Source organism: Macrotis lagotis, chromosome 2 (genome assembly GCF_037893015.1).
Source record: "Macrotis lagotis isolate mMagLag1 chromosome 2, bilby.v1.9.chrom.fasta, whole genome shotgun sequence".
NCBI lineage: Eukaryota > Metazoa > Chordata > Mammalia > Peramelemorphia > Peramelidae > Macrotis > Macrotis lagotis.
In genome coordinates this window covers 266,653,123-266,674,091 of record NC_133659.1, presented here as the reverse complement: position 1 = coordinate 266,674,091, position 20,969 = coordinate 266,653,123, and the positions used below count along the sequence as shown (strand labels likewise).

General features: G+C 34.8%; 1 protein-coding gene and 1 long non-coding RNA gene across 3 annotated transcripts in view; one reads left to right on the top strand and one right to left on the bottom strand.

Annotated features, from left to right (window-relative positions):
• Positions 1–20,969, top strand: part of PTPRR (protein tyrosine phosphatase receptor type R) — a 311,109-nt gene that overhangs the window by 112,549 nt on the left and 177,591 nt on the right. The window contains exon 2 of the mRNA XM_074226146.1: positions 16,500–16,613. Within this exon, the coding sequence (XP_074082247.1) occupies positions 16,500–16,613 (114 nt within the window). The remainder of the gene's footprint in view (positions 1–16,499; positions 16,614–20,969) is intronic.
• Positions 12,103–19,174, bottom strand: LOC141514950 (uncharacterized). Of its 2 annotated transcripts, XR_012476165.1 has the most exons (4): positions 18,972–19,174; positions 17,807–17,918; positions 15,322–15,431; positions 12,103–15,146 (listed from the first exon to the last, which is right to left on the bottom strand). It is a non-coding gene; the product is annotated as an uncharacterized LOC141514950 (long non-coding RNA). The 2 variants fall into 2 exon arrangements; XR_012476164.1 differs by having other exon boundaries at positions 12,103–15,431.

Here is a 20,969-nt window from a genome sequence, read left to right as displayed (position 1 = left end):
CAGTCTTCCCTTTTATATTATCAGATGATTAGATTAAATAACCACAAACATTCTATTATTCTCAATATTCATTAAGTCCATCCACGGTTATCACTTCTACTTTCTACCTTTCCTAATTCTATATTCTTTTGTGTCACACATCATGAAACTAAAATTGCTAAGAATTTAGAAAAATTTCCCCTTCCATCAACCTCCCTTCTGATATTACTCTATTTAAAAACAACTATGGAGGAAAAATGCGCACTTTCATTTAGTTTCAATGCCTGATTTCTTTTAAATACGTACTGATTTCATTTAGCTCTTCTGTAAAGTCTAATCATTATAGATGATTTAACATTTATATTCTGTACTTTTTAATTAGAAGTTTTTGAAGGACTAAGATATAAGCATACCTTGATGGGGTGGGGGTGAAGGGGAAATCACTTATTTTAATGTTTTAAAATATTCAAATGACTAAAGAGAAACTGCTGGGCAGAGTGGCTAGAGAATCATTCTGGGAGCCAGAAAGACCTGAATTCAAGTCAGGCTATTGACATATGTGGCTGTTTGGCTCTGGACAGTTAACTTAATTTCTCAGTGACTCTAGGTAACTCTAGACAAGGTGCTGGCTTGCACTGGAAAAAGAATTTCCTTTTTTTAAGAGTCCCCTTTTGGGGCAGCTGGGTGGTGCAGTGGATAGAGTACCGACTTTGGAGTCAGGAGGACCTGAGTTCCAGTATGACCTCAGACATTTAATGATTACCTAGTTGTGTGACCTTGGGCAAGTCACTTAACCCCACTGCCTTGCAAAAATCAAAGAGAGACAGACAGACAGACAGACAGAGACAGAGACAAACAGAAACAGACAGAGACAGAAAGACAGAGAGAGAAAGAGAGAGACAGAGAGAGAATGAGAGAGACAGAGAGACAGAGACAGAGACAAACAGAAACAGACAGAGACAGAAAGACAGAGAGAGAAAGAGAGAGAGAGAGAGAGAATGGGGAGAGAGAAGTAAACAATGATAAAGTATATTAAATCCTTTGTCCTCTCTGGTCATAAGTGACCAAAGAGTCATAGAGGTTCTATAACTACTGTTAACTCTAAAATACCAAAGAGTTCACACAAGATATCACAAACACAGATAACTCTGAAATTACAAAATAAAACCAAAGAGCTAATAGTGGCTATAAGCAACAAGCTTTCTTTATTCATTTGGAGGAGGGAAATTAGATATCTGTCAGGAGATCCTCTTTAGTATGGGCAAATCTCAATACACCTACCAAGGAACATGGGTCCTGCAGGTGCCTGTCTGATCTCAGGGACCATCTGGCATTGGTATGTAATAATTCTGGGACTTTATTCTGACTAAACTCATCCAGAGGGTGAATGCAAAGGATTGTGGTTGCTTGCTGAGCCTTAACTCTGAAAAACAGAATGTCTCCTAATAGAAAATAAAAAATAGAGGGGTGGTCTTGGTATGGGATCCTGACAATTTTATCATTGAAATTACAGGTCTAGCCTCTAACTCTATTCCCTATGTTTGAAAAGCAGAAAAACAACAGATAATATAATAGTTCCCTGAAGCTATATAAGCTATGTAGTTGATGTTAGTGCAATTTACAGTGGGTCTTTAAAGTTATTCTGAGGTTCACCTAAAACATCAGAAAAAAGGATAGAAGATAAGATTTCTGTCCTAGTCACTAATTTTCATCATCGTTCAGGGTTATCTCTAGTCAGAAGCTGAGATTTCAGTGCTAGGGTTTCCTTTTTTCCAATAAGCACCCACAAGCCAGAACTACTAACTCTTTGGTAATCCAATTAACTGAATTGGATAATTGCCTTCTTCTACATTTGCCATGGCAGCCACCTAGTCAACAAACTCATCAAGCCTGATGATCCTCCAATTTCTTGTATTGAAGGACTTGAAAAATCAGGTTGCTGTGCCCATGGTATGATCCTCATTCCCTTGGACCAATTCAGTCTCAAATTTGATTTCATTGCCTTTTAAGGATTCTTGCCTTCTACCTGCCTAACTGTTGTAAAACTGAACTATTAATTAGGTATTTACTATATGTGTGTGTGTGTGTGTGTGTGTGTGTGTGTGTGTGTGTGTGTGGTAAGCACTCAGTAAATATTTTTCAGTGCATTAATTAATAATTCCCTTCAAAGATATAAACTTAATTATAATTCATATTCATTTGAAAATAAAAAGGGGAATTTTCTTTTAATGATTGATTATCTTTATGACCTTCCTTCCATTTGTTTTTTTAAGACTTTTGAGTTGCCCCTAGAAAAGTGCCAATAAATTTGTTTTATAAAAATGTCATTCTCAGGAGACTTTAATTCAATATTTCATATCTTTCACAAGATTAAAGACATTTGTTTAGGTGTGGCTAATGAGATAAATTAAATGAATTCATATTATGAGGCAACTAGATGGTACAACAGAGAGAGCACTGGCCTTAAAGTCAGATACACTTGAGTTCAAATTCAGCCTGAGATACTAACTGTGAGATCTTGGGCACACCATCAAACTTCTTTCAATACCACTTGCCAAATCTATAAAATGAGAAGGCTAGACTAGAATGTCCTCTAAGACCTATTATATCGACAAATCTATAATTCTGTACTCAAATCTTTCTCCCTTTCCTGTCTATAGTTAAGCCTCTGTACCTCTTCATCAGTCTTACTTATTCTACCTCTGCTTTCTAACAATGAAATTTTCTTTTCTGATAATCATTTAAATAATAAAAACTTTTAAATGTTCATCTTTCGATCTACCTTAGTTCCCCCTTAAACCTGTTCATTATCCTCACTGTGATTCCCAGTCTCCATTCTTTTCTCTTTTCCCTATTCATCATCCCCTGTCTTAGTTTCATTTTCCTTTCACATTTTTGATACTATAGTTGACCAGTTTAACTCTTTAGTCCTCCCTTGTCTTAGTCATTTATGTTCTGTCTATCCACTCAGGACATTTTCATGGTGCTCCTTCCTTAATATTATTCCTATGCTGCTAAATACTGATAGAAGAGTTTGATTGTAGATTTCGTACAAATTTATGTTTTTTTTAATCACAGCTACAGCATCATTGTTGTAAAAACATCAGTTCGTTATTTCCTGAATGAGTTTATCATACTCCCGGAAGTGGTTCTTCTAAATCTTTTCCTTTCTCCACAAACCACTATTATTTAATTTAGCATATAAGTTTACCCCACTCTATAATTCAAAAAAACCCCAATACATTCTAAATCATATTTTCCTCTTTTTCTCAGTCTTTGAGAAGAAGATAGCCTGACTTGGCAAAATCATTTTCTCTTTAGACAGTTGATTCCATCTCCTCCCAGATCTTGTCCCAGAGGTCATTCCTTTTCTCCGTCTCATCTTTTATATTTCACTTTCTATTGTCAAGTTACATTGTCAAGTTTTAGAAAATCTTCTTTAGGTCCTGCCACCTCCTCAAACTATCAATCATTCAATATCCCTCTTTCATTTCAAGTTCAAACTCTTAGAAATAGTGATCTACTCTCAGTTATCTCTACTTCCTTACTAACCACAATCATTCCTCATAATCTCATATAATCAGACCTCACTGATAACACTCTATAGACATTACTTTCTCAAGGCCTCCTGAAGATCTTCTCACTATGTCCAATTGCTGTTTCTCAGTTATTATCCTACTTGACTTCTCTGTGACTTCTGATAGTTTGATGATCCGTTCCTCCTGGGTATTCTCTTCCTTGGCTTCCAAGGCACTGTTTTCTCTTCACTCTCCTCTGACCTGTCTGACTGTTCTTTTTCAGTCTCCTGCTCCTTCCCCTAAGGGTGGATGCCTCTCCAGGCTTTAACTTGGTCTCTTTTCACTCTACAATCTCTCCCCTTGGTGATCTCATCAATTCCTATGGGTCCTATTATCTTTCCTCCAAAGATGACTCCCTCATCTCTTAACTCCAGTCCCATATCACCAACAATCCTGTCAACATTTCAAATGTCATGTATATATATGTATATATATACATGACATTATATATATATATGACATTATATCTACATATATATATAACTGAACTCAACATCTTTTATTCACCTCTAATTTTTTCATTACTAACCTTTGAATGACTTCTGTCATCCTAATCCTTCTCTATCATTCCACCCTCAACATTCCCAGATGCAATCAGCATAGTTCTTTATGAAGTCTCTTGTACCACCCTCTCCATATTTATAGAGTCAAACCCCAGCTCTCACCCTCATCACCTCTCTCCTGACATATTGTTAGAGCCTCCTAATTAATCTGTCTGCTTCCAGGCTTCCAGCCCCTCCTTAATTTATTCTTTTTAAAAGAACCTGCACAAATCTAGTCCTATCACTCCCCTCCCTACCCAGCCTTCAAAACTGTCTAGTGGTTCTCGATTTCTTTTAGTGCAGAAAGCTCATATTGACATGGAAGGACCCCTTTGAATTTCTTTCAGCTGATGTTTCCAGGCTTCTCTGCTGATACTCTCATATATATATATATATATATATGCTCAATAATCATCTCGAACTGGACTCCTATTTCTCAAGTTAGTCATTCCATCTCCCGCATTTGCAGAATCCTTCCGTCTTGCTTGAAATGTTCATACTACTCTCTACCTCTTAGAATTCTTATCTTCCTCCAAAGCTCAGTTCAGGTTTCATTGCTTCTATTGAAACACTTAGTGAATATTTCAATTGCAGATGATTTCTCAAATTTCCTTGTGTTTACTTATCTGTGATCTATTGTATGTTCTCAGTGAAACGTTTTTCTTTTTTGTCTTGAAATCTCAAACACCCATTTTTGTACTTTGAACATGTTATATTTTTGCTCAATTTTTAAGTTGGTTCTGATCAGTATTTGGATCAGAAGTTGTATATAACCTCAAATTAAGAAGTCTTGTTGGGAGGTCACTAGGTGATGCAGTGGATAGAGCACTGGTCCTGGAATCAGGAGGACCTGGATTCAAATCTGGTCTCAGACACTTAATAATTACTTTGCTGTGTGACCTTGGACAAGTCACTTAGCCCCATTGCCTTTCAAAACTTCCCTCCAAAAAAAGTCTCATTGGGAAACTACTATGAAGAATCAAACAAAAATTATTCTAGGAAAAATACTAGTGCTTACAAATTTTACTTTCATCTCTAAGATGTCTTTAATGTCCTCCAGAAATGTCTTTTCTTTACTTTTCTTCCTCAGATATCAATGTTGAATAGAGGGGAAAGAAGTTCAAATAGAAATGTATCTTTGTAGAATAACTGGGTTTTTTTTATGTTTCCATCTGTTCTGCCTTGGAAAGGAACTGTTGGAAAAACCATAGGGCAATATAGTAGGAGATTGGATCTCAAAAGAAATCCATCAGTGGGACATCTTTGCATTTGAGTTGAAAAGGAAATTCATTCTCAGACAAAGAAAAAAAAACAGTTTGTGAGCAGCACTAAGTCTAAGCCAGGTCAATATGAAAATGTTTCCAAAATGATGATTTTTAAATTAAACCAGTGACTAATGTCACCAAATTATATTTCTGCATGTCACTGGCAGTGACCCAATCAATAATGCCCACTTAGCTGAATATAAGATGGAATCATTTCATTTTAGTTATAGAAATACAAATTAATATATACTAAAGCCAGAAGGACCTCAGAGGCCATCTAGTCCATCTCGTTCATTTTACATATGAAGAAACAGGCCCAAGTAGGCTAATTAACTTATTTCTTTTTCCTTATTGCTAATTTATAATTGATAACGATAATAATAGCTAGCATTTATATAGTACGTTTTATTGGTGTTCAGTCATTTCAGTCATGTGTAACTCTTTGTGTCCTATTTGGGGTTTTCCTGACAAAGAAACAGGAATGGTCTGGCATTTCTTTCATCAGCTCATTACAATGGAGGAAACTAAAAACAATTAGAGTTAAGTGACTTGTCTAGGATCACACAACTAGGAAGTGTCTGAGACCATATTTAGACTCAGGAAGAAGAATTTTTTAACTCTAGGCCTGCTACTCTAGCCTCTGTGCCCCTATATAATAATAAGGAAAGAAAAACATTTTACTTGTCTCATCTTTATAACAAACTAGAGAGATAGATACTATTTTGATCCCAACTTTACAGATGAGGAAAGAACCCTAATTTGAACCCAGGTTCTGTAGTTCCAGAGCTAGTACATATATCAATGCATCACATTGTCTCCCTAATCCACTGCACCATACCACTTTCTTTTTATTCTCCTAGCCACCTTGTCATTCAAGGAGAAAGTATTTAGAATCTCTCAACTAAATATCCAGAGCTGTCTTCCAAACTCTGCGCACTGCCATGTGACTCAATACCTTTTACAGGGAAATGACAGTTGAAACCTTCAATTCTAATTTGCAATTTACTGTTTGATTAGGGCAATTTCATTCAACTTTATATATTTGTGCATCTATGATGTAAGCTCTCTATCATACAGTAATCCTGCTTTTCTTCATAAGTCATAGGATTTTTGACTTGAAGTGACCTTTATTATTGTTACTCAGTCATTTCAGTCGTATCTGACTCTTCATGACCCCATTTGTTGTTGTTGTTGTTTTTACTTTGGCAAAGATCCTGGAAATAATTGACCATTTCCTTCTCTAGCTCATTTTACAGATGAAGAAATTTGGGTAAAGAGGGTTAAATGACTTGCCCAGGGTCACACAGTTAGGAAATGCCGGAGGTCAGCTTGGAACTCGGGAAGAGTTTTCCTAGACCTAGTGCTCTATCCATCTACCTTGCCACTCACTGCCTCAGAACTGACCTTAGAGATCACCGAATCCAAAACCTGCCAAAACCAAAGCCCAGAAAGGTAGAGTGAATAACAACAATATTCGTATAGTACTACAAGATTTGAAAAACATTTTACAGGTATTATCACATATCTACCCCCAGGAAGCAGATGTTATTATCATTTCCATTTTACAGATAAGGAAACTGAGGCAGACGTGATTAAAGTGACTTGCCTAGAGCCAAACAGCTAGGAAGTATTTAAAAATCAGATTTCCAGTAAAATCTTTTTGACTCTGGGTCCAGAGGGGATTACATAGATAGCCTTATAGTCTCTTCTAATTCTTTAACTGTGTTTCTATTAGATTATTTGTATGTAGTCCCTACCCCCACTTCGAAGTACTTCACAACTCTCATGTACCATGATAATGTTTACTTTCACTTTGCATTAGATCATTTCAGCAGGGCTAACATCCCAAAGAAGAATCAGTTATACTTTAAGTCTCTCAGGGTCCTCTTCCTTTTGTAGAGGAAAATGCTCGTCCTAGTCAACTTTTCAGCTCTCCAGTCCCCATCAATGTGTTTTCATTTACACAAATCAGGCATTCACAATGATGATAAATTTAGATCTTAAATATAATCTACTTAGCAATAAGGCAAAAGAAATAATAACACAAGCATCTTTCTATCTCAGCAACTGTTCACTAATGTTCCTTAATAAATGTGACTTCTTTGTTAAATAAATATTTCATTGCTAGGTCAAGTCCATTCAAATTGTGCTCTACTAACACTTTAGTAGATATATCAGAAGACACTTTACAGAATATCTCTGATATTCGAATACATGACTTCTCTGATTCTCTGCCTCTGCTCACCTGGAAGTATCATTCTATTTTAGCAGTTTTACTGGTGTCAAGCTTAGCTGATACAGTCCTGAAATATCTCCCTCTTCTCCTCTTCTCTCATCTTACTGAATTCAGACTTTGAGTCTTCTCTGTAAATAAACTTTAGCTCATGGTCAATAATCCATTTCTAATTTTCTGTCTACAACAAAATCAATTGTTGTCAATATATAGTATCTATATATTGTCTATTCTCATTAGAGAATAATAAGATCAATTATTGTCTATAATAAGATCAATTACCTTCCTGTAATCATAGGACAATTCTGGTAGCCAACTCTCCATTATCACATAGCTTGTCACATTCAAAATATAATTGCTTGTCTCAGAATCTGAGTCAGAATAATCAAAGAATTTATAAATTGTTATTGTTATAATTTATGTAACTCTACTGGGCTTTGGTTTTGTTAGACTTTGGCTTCAGATGCAAAATGGAAGTATTAGAATCAATGATTTTTAAGGTCACTTCCATTTAGAAATTATGCCCAAGGAATAACTATCATTAAAAAAACCAACATTACTCTGTTATCCAGAGATCACATCACACTTAGAATTCTAAGCAAATCAGATTTCACCCATTAGCAAACGGCTCTATATGAAAGCATAGACCCTTAAAAGGACAGCAGTATAATGATTCTATGTATTAAATGCTGAAACACAAATATGAGAATCAAACCATCCTTACCAAGGAGTTAATATTTTACCAAAGTATGGGACAAGTAAACATATAACTAAATTTAATATATGGATAAATAAAATTTCAATGAATGGGAGTGACTAAAAGCTGGAGGATGAGTAAAGGCAGTGGTGACTGAACTAAAAGAAGTCAGAGATTTCAAGAGGAATAAGAGAGAAAAAGGGAAGACATTCAGTAATAAGGAACAGATTATGCAAAGTCATAGTGACAGGAGGTAGAATGCCATCTTGTATAAGAAGCGTGTGTTTTCTGCCAATTTGACACTTTCCCAAATAAGTATGTCCTATCACTTGACAAATGCTTCTACCTTGGGTCACACAAGGGATTATTCTTGTCCCTGGATAATCTCCTTACCAAATATACACATGCTTTTGTCTAGGTGACCAGGATGAATAGGGTATCTGGCCTGAATTTCCAAAGCAATTAGATAAGTTTTTGCTTTATTATTATACTCAGATAAGCTATCTCCTTTGTGCAGAGAGTGTCCTTAGCCACACATGTATAGATATAAATATCATGCCAGATCTCCCAGTCGAATGGAAATTTGAGGCAAATAATTTAAAATGCTCTGTTTTAGATTGAAGATTTGACTCAGTTCCTTTTGATCTAAATTGTCAGACTGATTGTATCAGGTCTCTTCTTTTTGTGAGCCACTTTAGCCCCAAACTCACAGAACTGAACCTGCTGATTCACCTTCTTGGAAAGTTGCCTTTCCAGGCATCTTCTGATCATAGGTTCCCTCCTCCTTCCCACTCATCAGTTTCATCAGGTAAACCTGGTCTTAAAAACTGTTGTCACAGTAGCAAGTCACAACCTAATCACAGCCCTGGGAATTGAGTCCTCAAGAGCTCTCTACTACCTCTAGACTCCCTGTTGCTAGCACAAAATTACCTTTCCCTTAGGGAAGAGCTGCAAGGCTGAATAAACAGTGATGATCAGCAAGAAGCTGTTGAAAGTTCTAGAAAACTGTATCAGCCCATCTTCTTACAAAGGCAAAAAAAAAGATATATTCTGGTACAAAATAGTGGTCCTTCTTTCATGTTTTTATGATTGTGGAGGTCCACTAGAAGGATACTTTATGTGATGTGGATCCTCACTGTATATTATGCACAGTTAAGAGTTTATTATTATTTTCCTCTTCTCTGCTAGTTAAATCCCACATCACCTCAAAGGTCAATTTAAAATTCTGCCTACTAAGGGAATAGTGCTTGAGACTTAAATTTTTATGAAGATCTGAGTTCAAATTCCATCTCAGATACTTCATTATTTCACCTTGGGCAAGTAATTCTCTCAGCCTCAGTTTCCTCATTTGTAAAATAAGAATAGTAACAATTATCACTACTACACTGGGTTATTATGAGGCTCAAATGAAATAATATATGTGAAGTGTTTTGTAAATCTAAAAGTACTCTGTAAGAGGTGGTTATTGGAAACATTAGTATTAGTATTATTTAGTGAGCCCAGGAGGAATAGAATGGAAACAATACTCTAACACAATGCTTTTAGCAAAAGAGAACGTATTATACAGACGGAAGGGACCTCAGAGATCATTTAATATTTTGTTGATTTTCCATCATTTTCAAGTATAACTCCATTTATGGTTTTCTTGGCAGAGATATGGGAATGGTTCATTATTTCCTTCTCCATTTTACAGATGAGGAAACTGAGGCAAACAGGGTTAAGTGACTTGTCCAAGGTCACATACCTAGCAAGTGTCTCATCCAAAATTTTTTTTGGTTTTTTTTGGCAAGGCAATGGTGTTAAGTGGTTTGCCCAAGGTCACACAGCTAAGTAATTATTAAGTGTCTGAGGCCAGATTTGAACTCAGGGACTCCTGAGTTGGTGCTCTATCCACTGCGCCACCTAGCCGCCCCTCATCCAAATTTTAACTTGGGTCTTTCTGATTTCAGATCCAACTATCTTACGGGTGAGGAAAATGAAACTCAGTGAGCCATTTGGCAAGTCCTTCAACAAGGATTTACCAATCCTAGATCCTCTGATTCCATATCCCTGCATTCTTTCTACCAGAATGCCACTCTTTAAATTCCAAAAATATTTAAGTGGTGATTGATATGTTCATTAAATGCCAGATAAACCATTGACCAGGTCTTTGTCCCAGAGCACAGACAGTAATTGTGCTTCATCAGGAAGAAACAAATGTGCCTTTAACACCTAATTAGTAAAAAATAATTAGTTAAAATATATGCACCTTTTCCTCCCTACTCATGATATCACTGTTGAGTTCATCAGACCTCTATTTCTTTTTCTGATGACTGCAGCATTTTTAACATAGCTTTCATTTCATAAACTACAGAGTTTTTGCCCTGAGGTCCAAGGCCTGTCTCTGAAGTATCCTGCCTGTTCCTCACATAAATTTGTCTTTAAAAGTTGATTTGGTATAATTTATGCTACTGATCCTTTGTTTCCAGAATTAGTTGCTGGCCCTAACTCCTGTCAGTGCTCTTCAAAACAAATACAAAATCTAGACTTAAATTTTCCATCATCCATCTCATTTTGTTGATTATAGTGGCCTTTCTTTGTCTGTTTCAGACAACCATAACCTTCCATCTAAAGAAGTTCTCTGTAAATTAAAATTCTATTCATTTGATGCAGGTGAAGACAAAGATCCCTTTAAAGTTTCTTGTGAAGGGGGCAGTTAGGTGGCACAGTGGATAAAGCATCAGCCCAGCAGTCAGGAGGATCTGAGTTCAAATTTGACCTCGGGCAAATCGCTTAACCCCATTGCCTTGCAAAAAACCTTAAAAAAAAGTCTCTTTTAAAATGGCAAAAGTTTATGAGTAATCCCCTCAATTAGTAAATTAAAGGGAACTACACTTCACCCAAGGGCTTTGTAAACAAGTCCTTTCTGGGTTCTATGAGATGGATGGGGGGGGGGGATCCATAGATCAAGTGATCATTAACAAGTCTTATTAAACTCCTACTATATAGTAGGTAAGCTCTTACTATATATGTATAAAACAGTCCCATTCTCTAAAAGCTTCTACCTAAATGTGGAACTAAGCAAATAACTGGAATGTGTTCTTGAAAAGTTGCTTAGAAACATGCTGATAATTTATTTTTCTATTCTTTTTTTAGGTTTTTTTTTTGGCAAGGCAAATGGGGTTAAGTGGCTTGCCCAACACCACACAGCTAGGTAATTATTAAGTGTCTGGGACCAGATTTGAACCTGGGTACTCCTGACTCCAGGACCGGTGCTTTATCCACTGCGCCATCTAGCCGCCCCTATTTTTCTATTTTTTAACTGCAGTAGGGGGAGCTCCCAGATTAAATAGGCTATATTACTATATTAGTAAAAAATCAGGCAAATTAGGGAAAACCTTTTAGCAATAGAAAAAAAATCAGATAGCCATCATAATCTATGGTGTATATACATATATGCATATTTTTCTGCTGGACCTCAATAGTTTTCTTAAAGGATGGAACAACTCTTATGTTTCAAACTGGATCACACCCCTAATTTAATATTTTATTTTAAAAAGAATTTTGATATATATAAAATTGCATATATATCATATATTTGTTTATATAAATATGCATACATGTTTTATACACACCTATATTTCTATAGCATACATATGTATAAGAATATATTTGCATACATATATAATATGTAAATATACATATAAATATAAATATATTTACATACATAAATGTATACTTATATATTTACTTCATATTTTTATTTAACTTTAGTTAACTTCATATTTTTTTTTAATTTTAAGTTTTCATTGATAAAATCATAGTTTGGAGCTTGACCCTTAGAAACCATCTAGAGGATGGTTTCATTTTTCACAGAATAAAACTAAGGCCCAGATATGTAAAATGATTTGCTCAAGTCACATAACTGGAAAACATCAGAAATAGGATATTAACTCATGTCCTTTAGACACCACCTCCAGTGATCTTTCTGCTGTATCACAAGTTTTCTTTTTTTAATTTTAGTAATTTTTTATTTATTCTTTTATTTATTTATCTATTTATCTCTTTATTTATTCACCACAATAGTTTTCTTAAAAGACCAACTCAAGTTTCAAACTGATAATGCTGCCAATTTAGTGACTGTTCATTTATCATTCATTAAATTAATGAATTGAATTTCATTCATTAGCCCTGTTTGCTTTCCCATTTGTGTACATGACTGCAGTTTCCATTACTTTCTTTGCCTTCCTCAGACAGCAGGTTTTCTAAAAAGATAAAACATCGTAAAGATAAATTATATGCTGAGGACTGTCTTTTGAGACCTTGTGAGAACACATACCTAGGACATCCTCTGGCACAGTATAATGAGAGATAAAATTGGCCACCATACCTTTGATGTTTGTATGGTAGTCTATAGAGAATGAACCAGAGTGCTGTTTTGTTGGCATTTTCTTTTGTATTTGTAATGTATTTTATTGTCAGGAAGTCTATAGAGAATTTGAGTAGGGAAGGTGTCCAGATTTGCATGGATATAAAGAATTCTCAATGAGAAGTTACTTCTAGCAATGCATATCAATAAATATTTTAAAATGTATTGTTTTAGAGAGTTTTCAAGCTTACTGAGAAGTTTCTTATTTTCCCAAGGTCACAAAGCTAATATACATCAGGAATGTACTTGAATGAAGGTCTTCTTTCTGGAAGCTGGCTCTTTATCTACAATACTTCTGAAGCACATTATATTCCAACAAAATTTCTTATATGTCTCATTTTTATTATTGAATGTACAGAAAATTCCAATTCTCACATGAAAATTACTCTCTATATCCTTTGCCCCAAAGATCCCCCAACTAGGTATGTACTCTAAGGAGGTTAAAGACAGACAGGAATATCCCATTTATACCAAAAATATTATGGCAATATATTTTTTTCTTTTTGGTAATGGCAAATCAAGCATGTGTCCATCCACTGTGAAATGGCTAAACAAACTGTGGTCCATGAATAGTTCATGTTTCACTACAAGAGATGAAGATTATAGAGAAATATGAGGGGATTTAAATCAACTGATGCCAAGTGAAATGAACAGAATGGCCACAATGATGGAAAGCAAAAGAACCCCAAATTATAATAGAGCAAAGGTTAACCTCAGAGGAAAAATTGAAACAATATGCTTTCCTTTTATTATAGAGAACTGAGTGTCTAAGACTGCATTTATTTTGATAACTTTGCTTTTTTTGTTCTCTTTCTTTTTAAACTTTGTTTCAATGAATGATATGCTGGGGAGGAAAGAGAAGAAAGATATCTTCAGAAATCAAGCTTAAAATATATAGGCTTAAAAATATAAAAATAAAAAATGAGATTAAAAAAACAAAATTAAGTTTCTCTTCTTTAAAGTAAATCCATCTACACTATTGTTCTATTAGAAACCAGGAAAGATGGGAATTCAGGAAGCCTGGAAGGATTTGCATGAAATAATGCTGAGCGAGATGAGCAGAACCAGAAAAAACATTGTACATCCTAACAGCAACATGGGGGTGGTGAACAACTTTGATGGACTTGCTCATCTCATCAATGCAACGATCAGGGACAGTTTTGGGCTGTCTGTGATGGAGAATGCAATCTGTATCCAGAGAAAGAATTTAGAGTTTGAACAAAGACTATTACCTTTAATTTTAAAAAAATGATATCTTATTATGTAATTTTGCTATCTCTTATACTTTATTTTTTTTCCTTAAGGATATGATTTCTCTCTCATCACATTCAACTTAGATCAATGTATGCCATGGAAACAACATAAAGACTAGCAGACTTCCTTCTGTGGGGGGTGAGGGGAAGGGAAGCAAGATTAGGGGGAAAATTGTAAAACTCAAAATAAATAAAATTTTTCTAAGAAAAAAATAAATTTTAAAAGTATAAAATAAAATATATTAAAAAATAAAATAAATCTATCTTACTGGCTCAGTGGTGAAGAAATTTGATCTCTGATATTTACCAGTTGCTTGATGAAAGGAAAGTCATTTTCCCTTCTCTATGTTTCATCTGTAAAAATACAGTTCTGATCTGTTACTGTAAGGTTCAAATATAATATCAATAAAAACACTTTGTACCACTCAGAGCATTATATAAATGTTAGCTATTATTGATATTATTTTTATTAATCAGATTTAGTCTGATTGGAATCTTCTAAACAATCTCCTCTAATGTATTGAAAGGCTAGTTAAATTAAAGATTCTAAATAGCAAAAGACTTCCTCAATCCCCTTAGTTGCAAGTATCTCTGCCTCTTCCCCACCCACCCCCCAGATTATCTCCCATCTCCTTATAGTTTTTGCTTGCACCTTTATATTTACTTATCTCTCTCTCCATTAAAATGTAAGCTCCTTGAAGTCAGGAATACTTTTTTTCTAGCTTCAGTTTCTTAGCAAAGTTGAATACCAATATTATTTTTAAATTTTTTATTTTTATTAGGAAGTTGTTAAAAATCAACCAACAATAATATTTCTACATACTTTTGATATGTATGTATAGATACTTGGTTTGACATTACCAAGAGTTGAATATGAAACTGTCAACTTCTAATATGTACAGTTTATTTAGGATCATTTATTAAATTTAATATGTCAGTAGCAAAAACTGTCTCGTTTGTCATTGTCCACTTCTCAAATTTCTTCTGCCCTCTTCTATTTATTTTAAGTGTTTTATTGTTTAATTTAATTTCCTTCCTTCTTTTTTGCATCACTATCCCAAGAATTGTCCCCCAACCCATCCATCCCATACCCTCACTTGTGTAACAAGTCATAGAGTAAGTTAAAACTAATTTACTTACTGACCATGTCTGAAAATATAATACCGGTAATGCTTCCAGTGATGTTTGAGACTGTAAATCAGAGAACAAAAGAGGCAATTTTAGTTGAGGACTATCCTAAGAGCAGTGTGGAGGTTCATTGCGGCCCCCAGTAGGTTGCAACTGGCTACAAATGAAGAATTACAAAGGTGAAATAAAGATGAAAAGAAACATAGAAGCAACAACATCAAAAGAAAGACTTACTCACATGGGAGAGTGTGAGAGAGGAACAGCATTTGCATTCCATTGGTATCCACATAATGTTGGGAGAACTTTGATGGAGATTCCAACACCTAGGCTGAATTTTCTATAGTGAACCTTTCAAAAGATACAGAAAAGAATCCAAAGATAGGGAGGGATGATTTGCAACCAGTATCATCCTTATTGGAGATCACATCAACATTGGTGAGCTCACAGATACATTAAACTTCTGAAAATACTAAGAGGAAGTGTGATGTAATAGAAACAACATTGGAAAATCAGAAGAGAAATGGGATCCAGTTATGTTTATAATATTCACATAGGAAAATGATGCTACCTCTCTGTCTCTTTATCTCTTTCTTTGTGGAATAGAGACCCATATAGACTGCTTCACAGTACTGTTGTACGTAACATCAAATGAGATAATCAAATAAGATCAAATGATATTTGTGCACACATAATATCCCCAAAGAGCATTGTCATCTTTAAGGTACTGTGTATTCATCAGTGATTATCAAGCAAAGGAAAATGTAGATCTAGGCAAGAAGTCTAGACTGATGAAAATTATATTTCCTGTGGATAAATGTCTGTACAATAATTTGAGTAAGCATTCACCTTGTAAGAGTGATTTGTGATTCTCAGATCTCAACCACTTTTCAAAGTAAGAATTGACCTATTATTTGAGGAAAATACTGTGTATTGTCATGACAACTCCAGGGACATATCTAGAAGGAAAAAAATAATTAATCACTCTTTATTTCTCCTATAGACTATTTTGACAAAATGAAGTTTGAATTCATACAAATTTTCCCTCATTTGAACGAAAGTTTCTCCTATAAAAAAATTGTGACTAATCTGGCCTCTGGGTCTCTTTGAGATGAAATTAAATGTCTAGGGGCAGGGGCATTATATTTGTTTTCAACACTGTCTTCCCAACAAAAAGTACTTGAAAGTTTTAAGCATTTAAATTTAAACTTTTAGCCTAAAACTGTACTATGACTTTTGGTAGACATTCCATTTTCCAACTCTTCTTATAATTTGCTTCCAGTTAAAAATGGAAATAAGTATCATATATATATATATATGTATATATATTATAATTAGATTAAAAACTGAATAAGCTATTGCAAGGACTCATTCACAAATGAAGGACTTATTTTTTGGTTGTTTTTTTCTTTTTTGCAGACTCTGCAAATGGACATAAACAAGCTTAACATAACTTTGCTCCGGATATTCCGTCAAGGAGTGGCAGCAGCTTTAGGACTTCTACCACAACAAGTTCACATCAATCGCCTAATTGTAAGCTGTCCAGATGTTGTCTATTCAAATTGCAAGATATCTTTTAATTAGACAGTTTCATTACCTCTGGGAAGATTCTCTAGGCCAAGCCATGTTTGCCCTCAATGTAAGAATGTGACTGTTCTTAATAGAAATAGAGCTAGAAGGGAACCTTAGAAATCATCAACTCCAATTCTATAGATATGAGAAACCTGAGGCCATAGTTTAGGCAGGTTATCCAAGGAAAAAAGTGGGTAAGAAGTAAAGTCAGAATTTAAACCTGATGACATAAGATTGTTTTATGCATACCCCACTTCTTCAATCCTCCTAAAGCATGTCTTAGACTCTCAAAACCAAAAAAGTGCACAAAACATACTTTTAGGTTTAATTTGCAACAGTAACATTTTCTCCATCAGTTTCATTAATTTAGGCAATCAAAAAAGTAATAAATCAATTCTTGCTCACATTTAAAATTTATTAATAGCCAGTCTCAAGATGCTAAGAGGTAGATTTGAACTCAGGTCCTCCTGTTTCCAGGACCTAGCTTCCCCTTCCTTATCCTTCTGCATATATCTTATAAGAAAGTAGATTCCCTGTCACTTGAAATACTAGCAACCACTTCTTAGGAATGTTTGTGTTGATTGAGCAGGTTCAAATGATATAGTTTCTTTGTAATCTGATCATTTTATTAATAAGGCCATCAGGTTTTTTTTTTTCCAGTTTTTGCCCAAGATCACACAGCTAGGTAATTGTTTAGTATCTGATGCCAGATTTGAACTCACATCTTCCTGACTCCAAGGCCAGTGCTCTATTCACTGCACCATCTAGCTGCCCCATTAGATTATTATTAATAAAAGAATGGTAATTTGGGCATCTCTCTTAGACCAAAGATAATTATGGAATCAGGACCACAGTTATATACTCTCACCATCATATCACCCTTGGATAGAGAAAATATCTTTTTACCAGACCACACCGAGCCTTGGACCATCTAGAGAAAAGGATGTGTCTCCATCCAAATTTGAGTGTGACACAATGGTTTTCTCCACTTTAGATTAAATTCCTTGTAAATTTGGATGGTGTATGACTAACATCAGGAAAGTTTTACAATGTTATTATCAGTTGGGGAAGCTAAATGGCACAGTGGGTAGAGTACCAGTCCTAGAATCACAAGGAACTGAGTTCAAATTTAACCTGAGACACTTGACACTTACTAGCTGTGTGACCTTTCCTGATTGATTGTTCACATTCGGGGAAGTCTCCAGTCATCCTGATTCATATCAAAATCCAATTTATGTCTTCTCAAGGCATCGCCTCTCTGATAGTCTTTGAGAAAGGATAAAAATTATCATCATCATTTTCATATCATTATCAGTTAAGTCCTTCAAGAAAAACTGAACTTTTTAAAATGAGGAATTTAGAAGAAAGGGAGAGTCTCTGAATCCCCCCCCCCCCAAGATATTGGTTATTAACTGTTATTTCTCTGTATTTAATATGATTGTACATATATAAATTATATCAAATCACTTGCTGTCTTGGTGTGGGGTGGAGAAGGGAGTAAAGGAAAATATGTGGAACTCAGAATCTTACCAGAAAATGATTATTGAAAATTGTCATCAAATGTAATTGGAAAAAAAGGAAAAATAATAATTACAGTTTCACAGTAAATTCATGTTTCAAGTAGAAGTTGGACTAGGGTGACCTCTAAGCTTTTTTCTATTCTAGGAGTCTATAATTCTACACATTATTATATTACTCCAGTAGCCTATTTGTACACACAAATATACTGTGCTTTAAAAAATAGCGGAAATAATTTATTTTTCTTCTAGAAACAAATATCATTCTGCAAAGCATATTAGACCACTAATATCCCCTAAGGATATATGCAGTTGTTCTGTATATATGCACATACACCACACTTTCAGGATCTACACTCCAATCCTTACCCACTGGCAAACTAGGTCTCCAGAGTTAAGGTAATATATCCATTCAAAGCTCTAGGGGTTAATCCTGAGGGGTTGAGAAGTTGTTTTCTTGTGTGTGTTTTTTTTCCTTGCTAATGCTATGACTTATGAACTCCCACCAGTGTATTTTCTCCATGATTATCAGTTGATTATCAATTGATATCAATTAACCAAACAGATTTAATTTGCTTTTAGAGGTATTTACTTAGGTGCTAGAGTAGGAAAATTTGGTACATTATCCCTCCAAAAAGATTCTCCCACAACCATATATAAAATCCTCTATAAAGTAATCTCCAGTTTATTGAACACAAGTAGAAAAGGGAGAACTTTCAACGCCTAATTACTAGAATTTCTTTTGACTCCTTCATGGGGACATTCATTAAATTCCCCTCAGGTATATTGTAATTTATCTTACAGAGTTTTGAAGCTGCCTTTTCTCAGTCTTCAGCTCCAAATGCAGACAATACGCCAGTTGTTCCAAGGATGCTTTTAGAAGAGACAGAAAGTCCAAAATCACATGGCCCTCTGAGGTTCTTGAGTTTTCCTTTGATAAAATCAGGGAAACTAAGGGAGAGAAAAAAATGATGTTGACACTTTAATCTCCCCCTCTCCTAGAAGTAATTCCTTCTTAACAACTTGACTAGAAGGATTACTACCAATAAGATGTCAGATGTTCAAATCCCTGGGTTCCAAATATAATTTAATAGCCCCTTCCACTTGAAAATCTTTTCCTGATGATATCAAATTTTATTTGGATTAAGCAAGTATACAATTCTTAAGATACACCAAAGAATATAGAGACTGAAACCTTTGGGCTTGAATCTGGAAATCACATGGAGCCAATGAATGAAAGTGTTTACCTTCTTTCATGGTTCTTTGTGATTTCCAGAATCATGTGACACATTGTGGCATGACACATTGAACATAAAGTTATTTTTAAAGGCTAAAACTGATTTTGTTCAATGTATTAAATAAATATTGGCATCCTAATATCAAAAATGTATCAGAAGAATACATTGAAAGTTAATAATACCTATGCAATACTAACTCTAATATACATTTTAGTCAATAGATTTGGAAAATTGTATATTATTAATGAATCTATTAGATCTATTATATTCTTGAATCTATTAGATTCTTCTCTTGGAGTATGTGAACCATTTTAAATTGATAACTATTTTAATATAGTCCCTTTCTTTTGTGATTTTTGCTTTTAAAATTTTTAATTTAATTCATAGTGCATGCATAGGCTTGACCAGACTGCTAAAGAGGTCCAGACTAAAAAAAGAAATTTAAAAACTCTAAGACACTAAAATAACGATTAACACATTCTCTCCAAAATGGAGGAAAAGTATTGATTTCAGAAATTTTTAAATCAGCCAAGACCCAACAGATATCATTTCCCTGAGCAATAATAGAGGTTGTTTAACAGGGACACACTGTATTTGTCCAATGTAATGGACAGTGGTCTGGTCCTGAATGGAGCCTCTGGAATAATTATGATCCAAGAGTAGAATCAAAACACCCTAAATGAGTAATATTCACATTAACTCAGCAAATAATAATGTCAATCAAGAAGCATCGGTTAATAGTTGTCCCTCAATGAACATTTATAAATTATGTACTATATGTGTCAGACACTGTTCTAAGGGCTGGGGGTGGGGGGGAATCATAGGAGCAAATACTTAAAGAAATTCAGTCTATCCACTGGAAGGTCCAATAACTAAAACTGAAGCTTAAATATTTTGGTCACATAGTGAGAAGACAGAACTTAGTAGAAAAGACCCTGGATGATGGGAAGTGTTGAAGGCAAGGGGAAAAGACTTAGCAACAACAATAGGAACATAGATTTAGATGTCGAAGAGAAGTTAGAGGCAATTAGCTCCAACCCCCTTATTTTTACAGATGAGGAAACTGAGGCCCAAAGAGTTTAGGTGACTTGCCTAAGGTCACACAGCTAAAAAGTATTTAAGATGGGATTTGAACCTAGGATTTCCTGACTACAATTTCATCACACTATACACTATCCACACTGTATAAAACTGTCTCACATATCAAACAAATGGTTGAGTTAGATGGATGGATTTGTAGGGGGAAAGAGGGACCAAGTTATCACTACCTTCTATGACAGAAGGATTATCCTTAAGGAATTCAGACTTAGTAATCAATGTAGGTTACACAAGAAAATAAAAACTATTCAACATATCACTGTAGACTATACAAAGGATGACCTACCAAATACCAAGAAAGATGTGACCTGGTGACTAAAATTGTATTATCAGGAACTTAAATATGGACTTTAAAATATACAGGAGAAGTCCATTAACTTCCCTAGAAATTGACCAAAACCCCAGGTCAAACTGTACCCAGAGACTCCTAGACATAATATTGATTCATAAAAGCTTAAGAACAA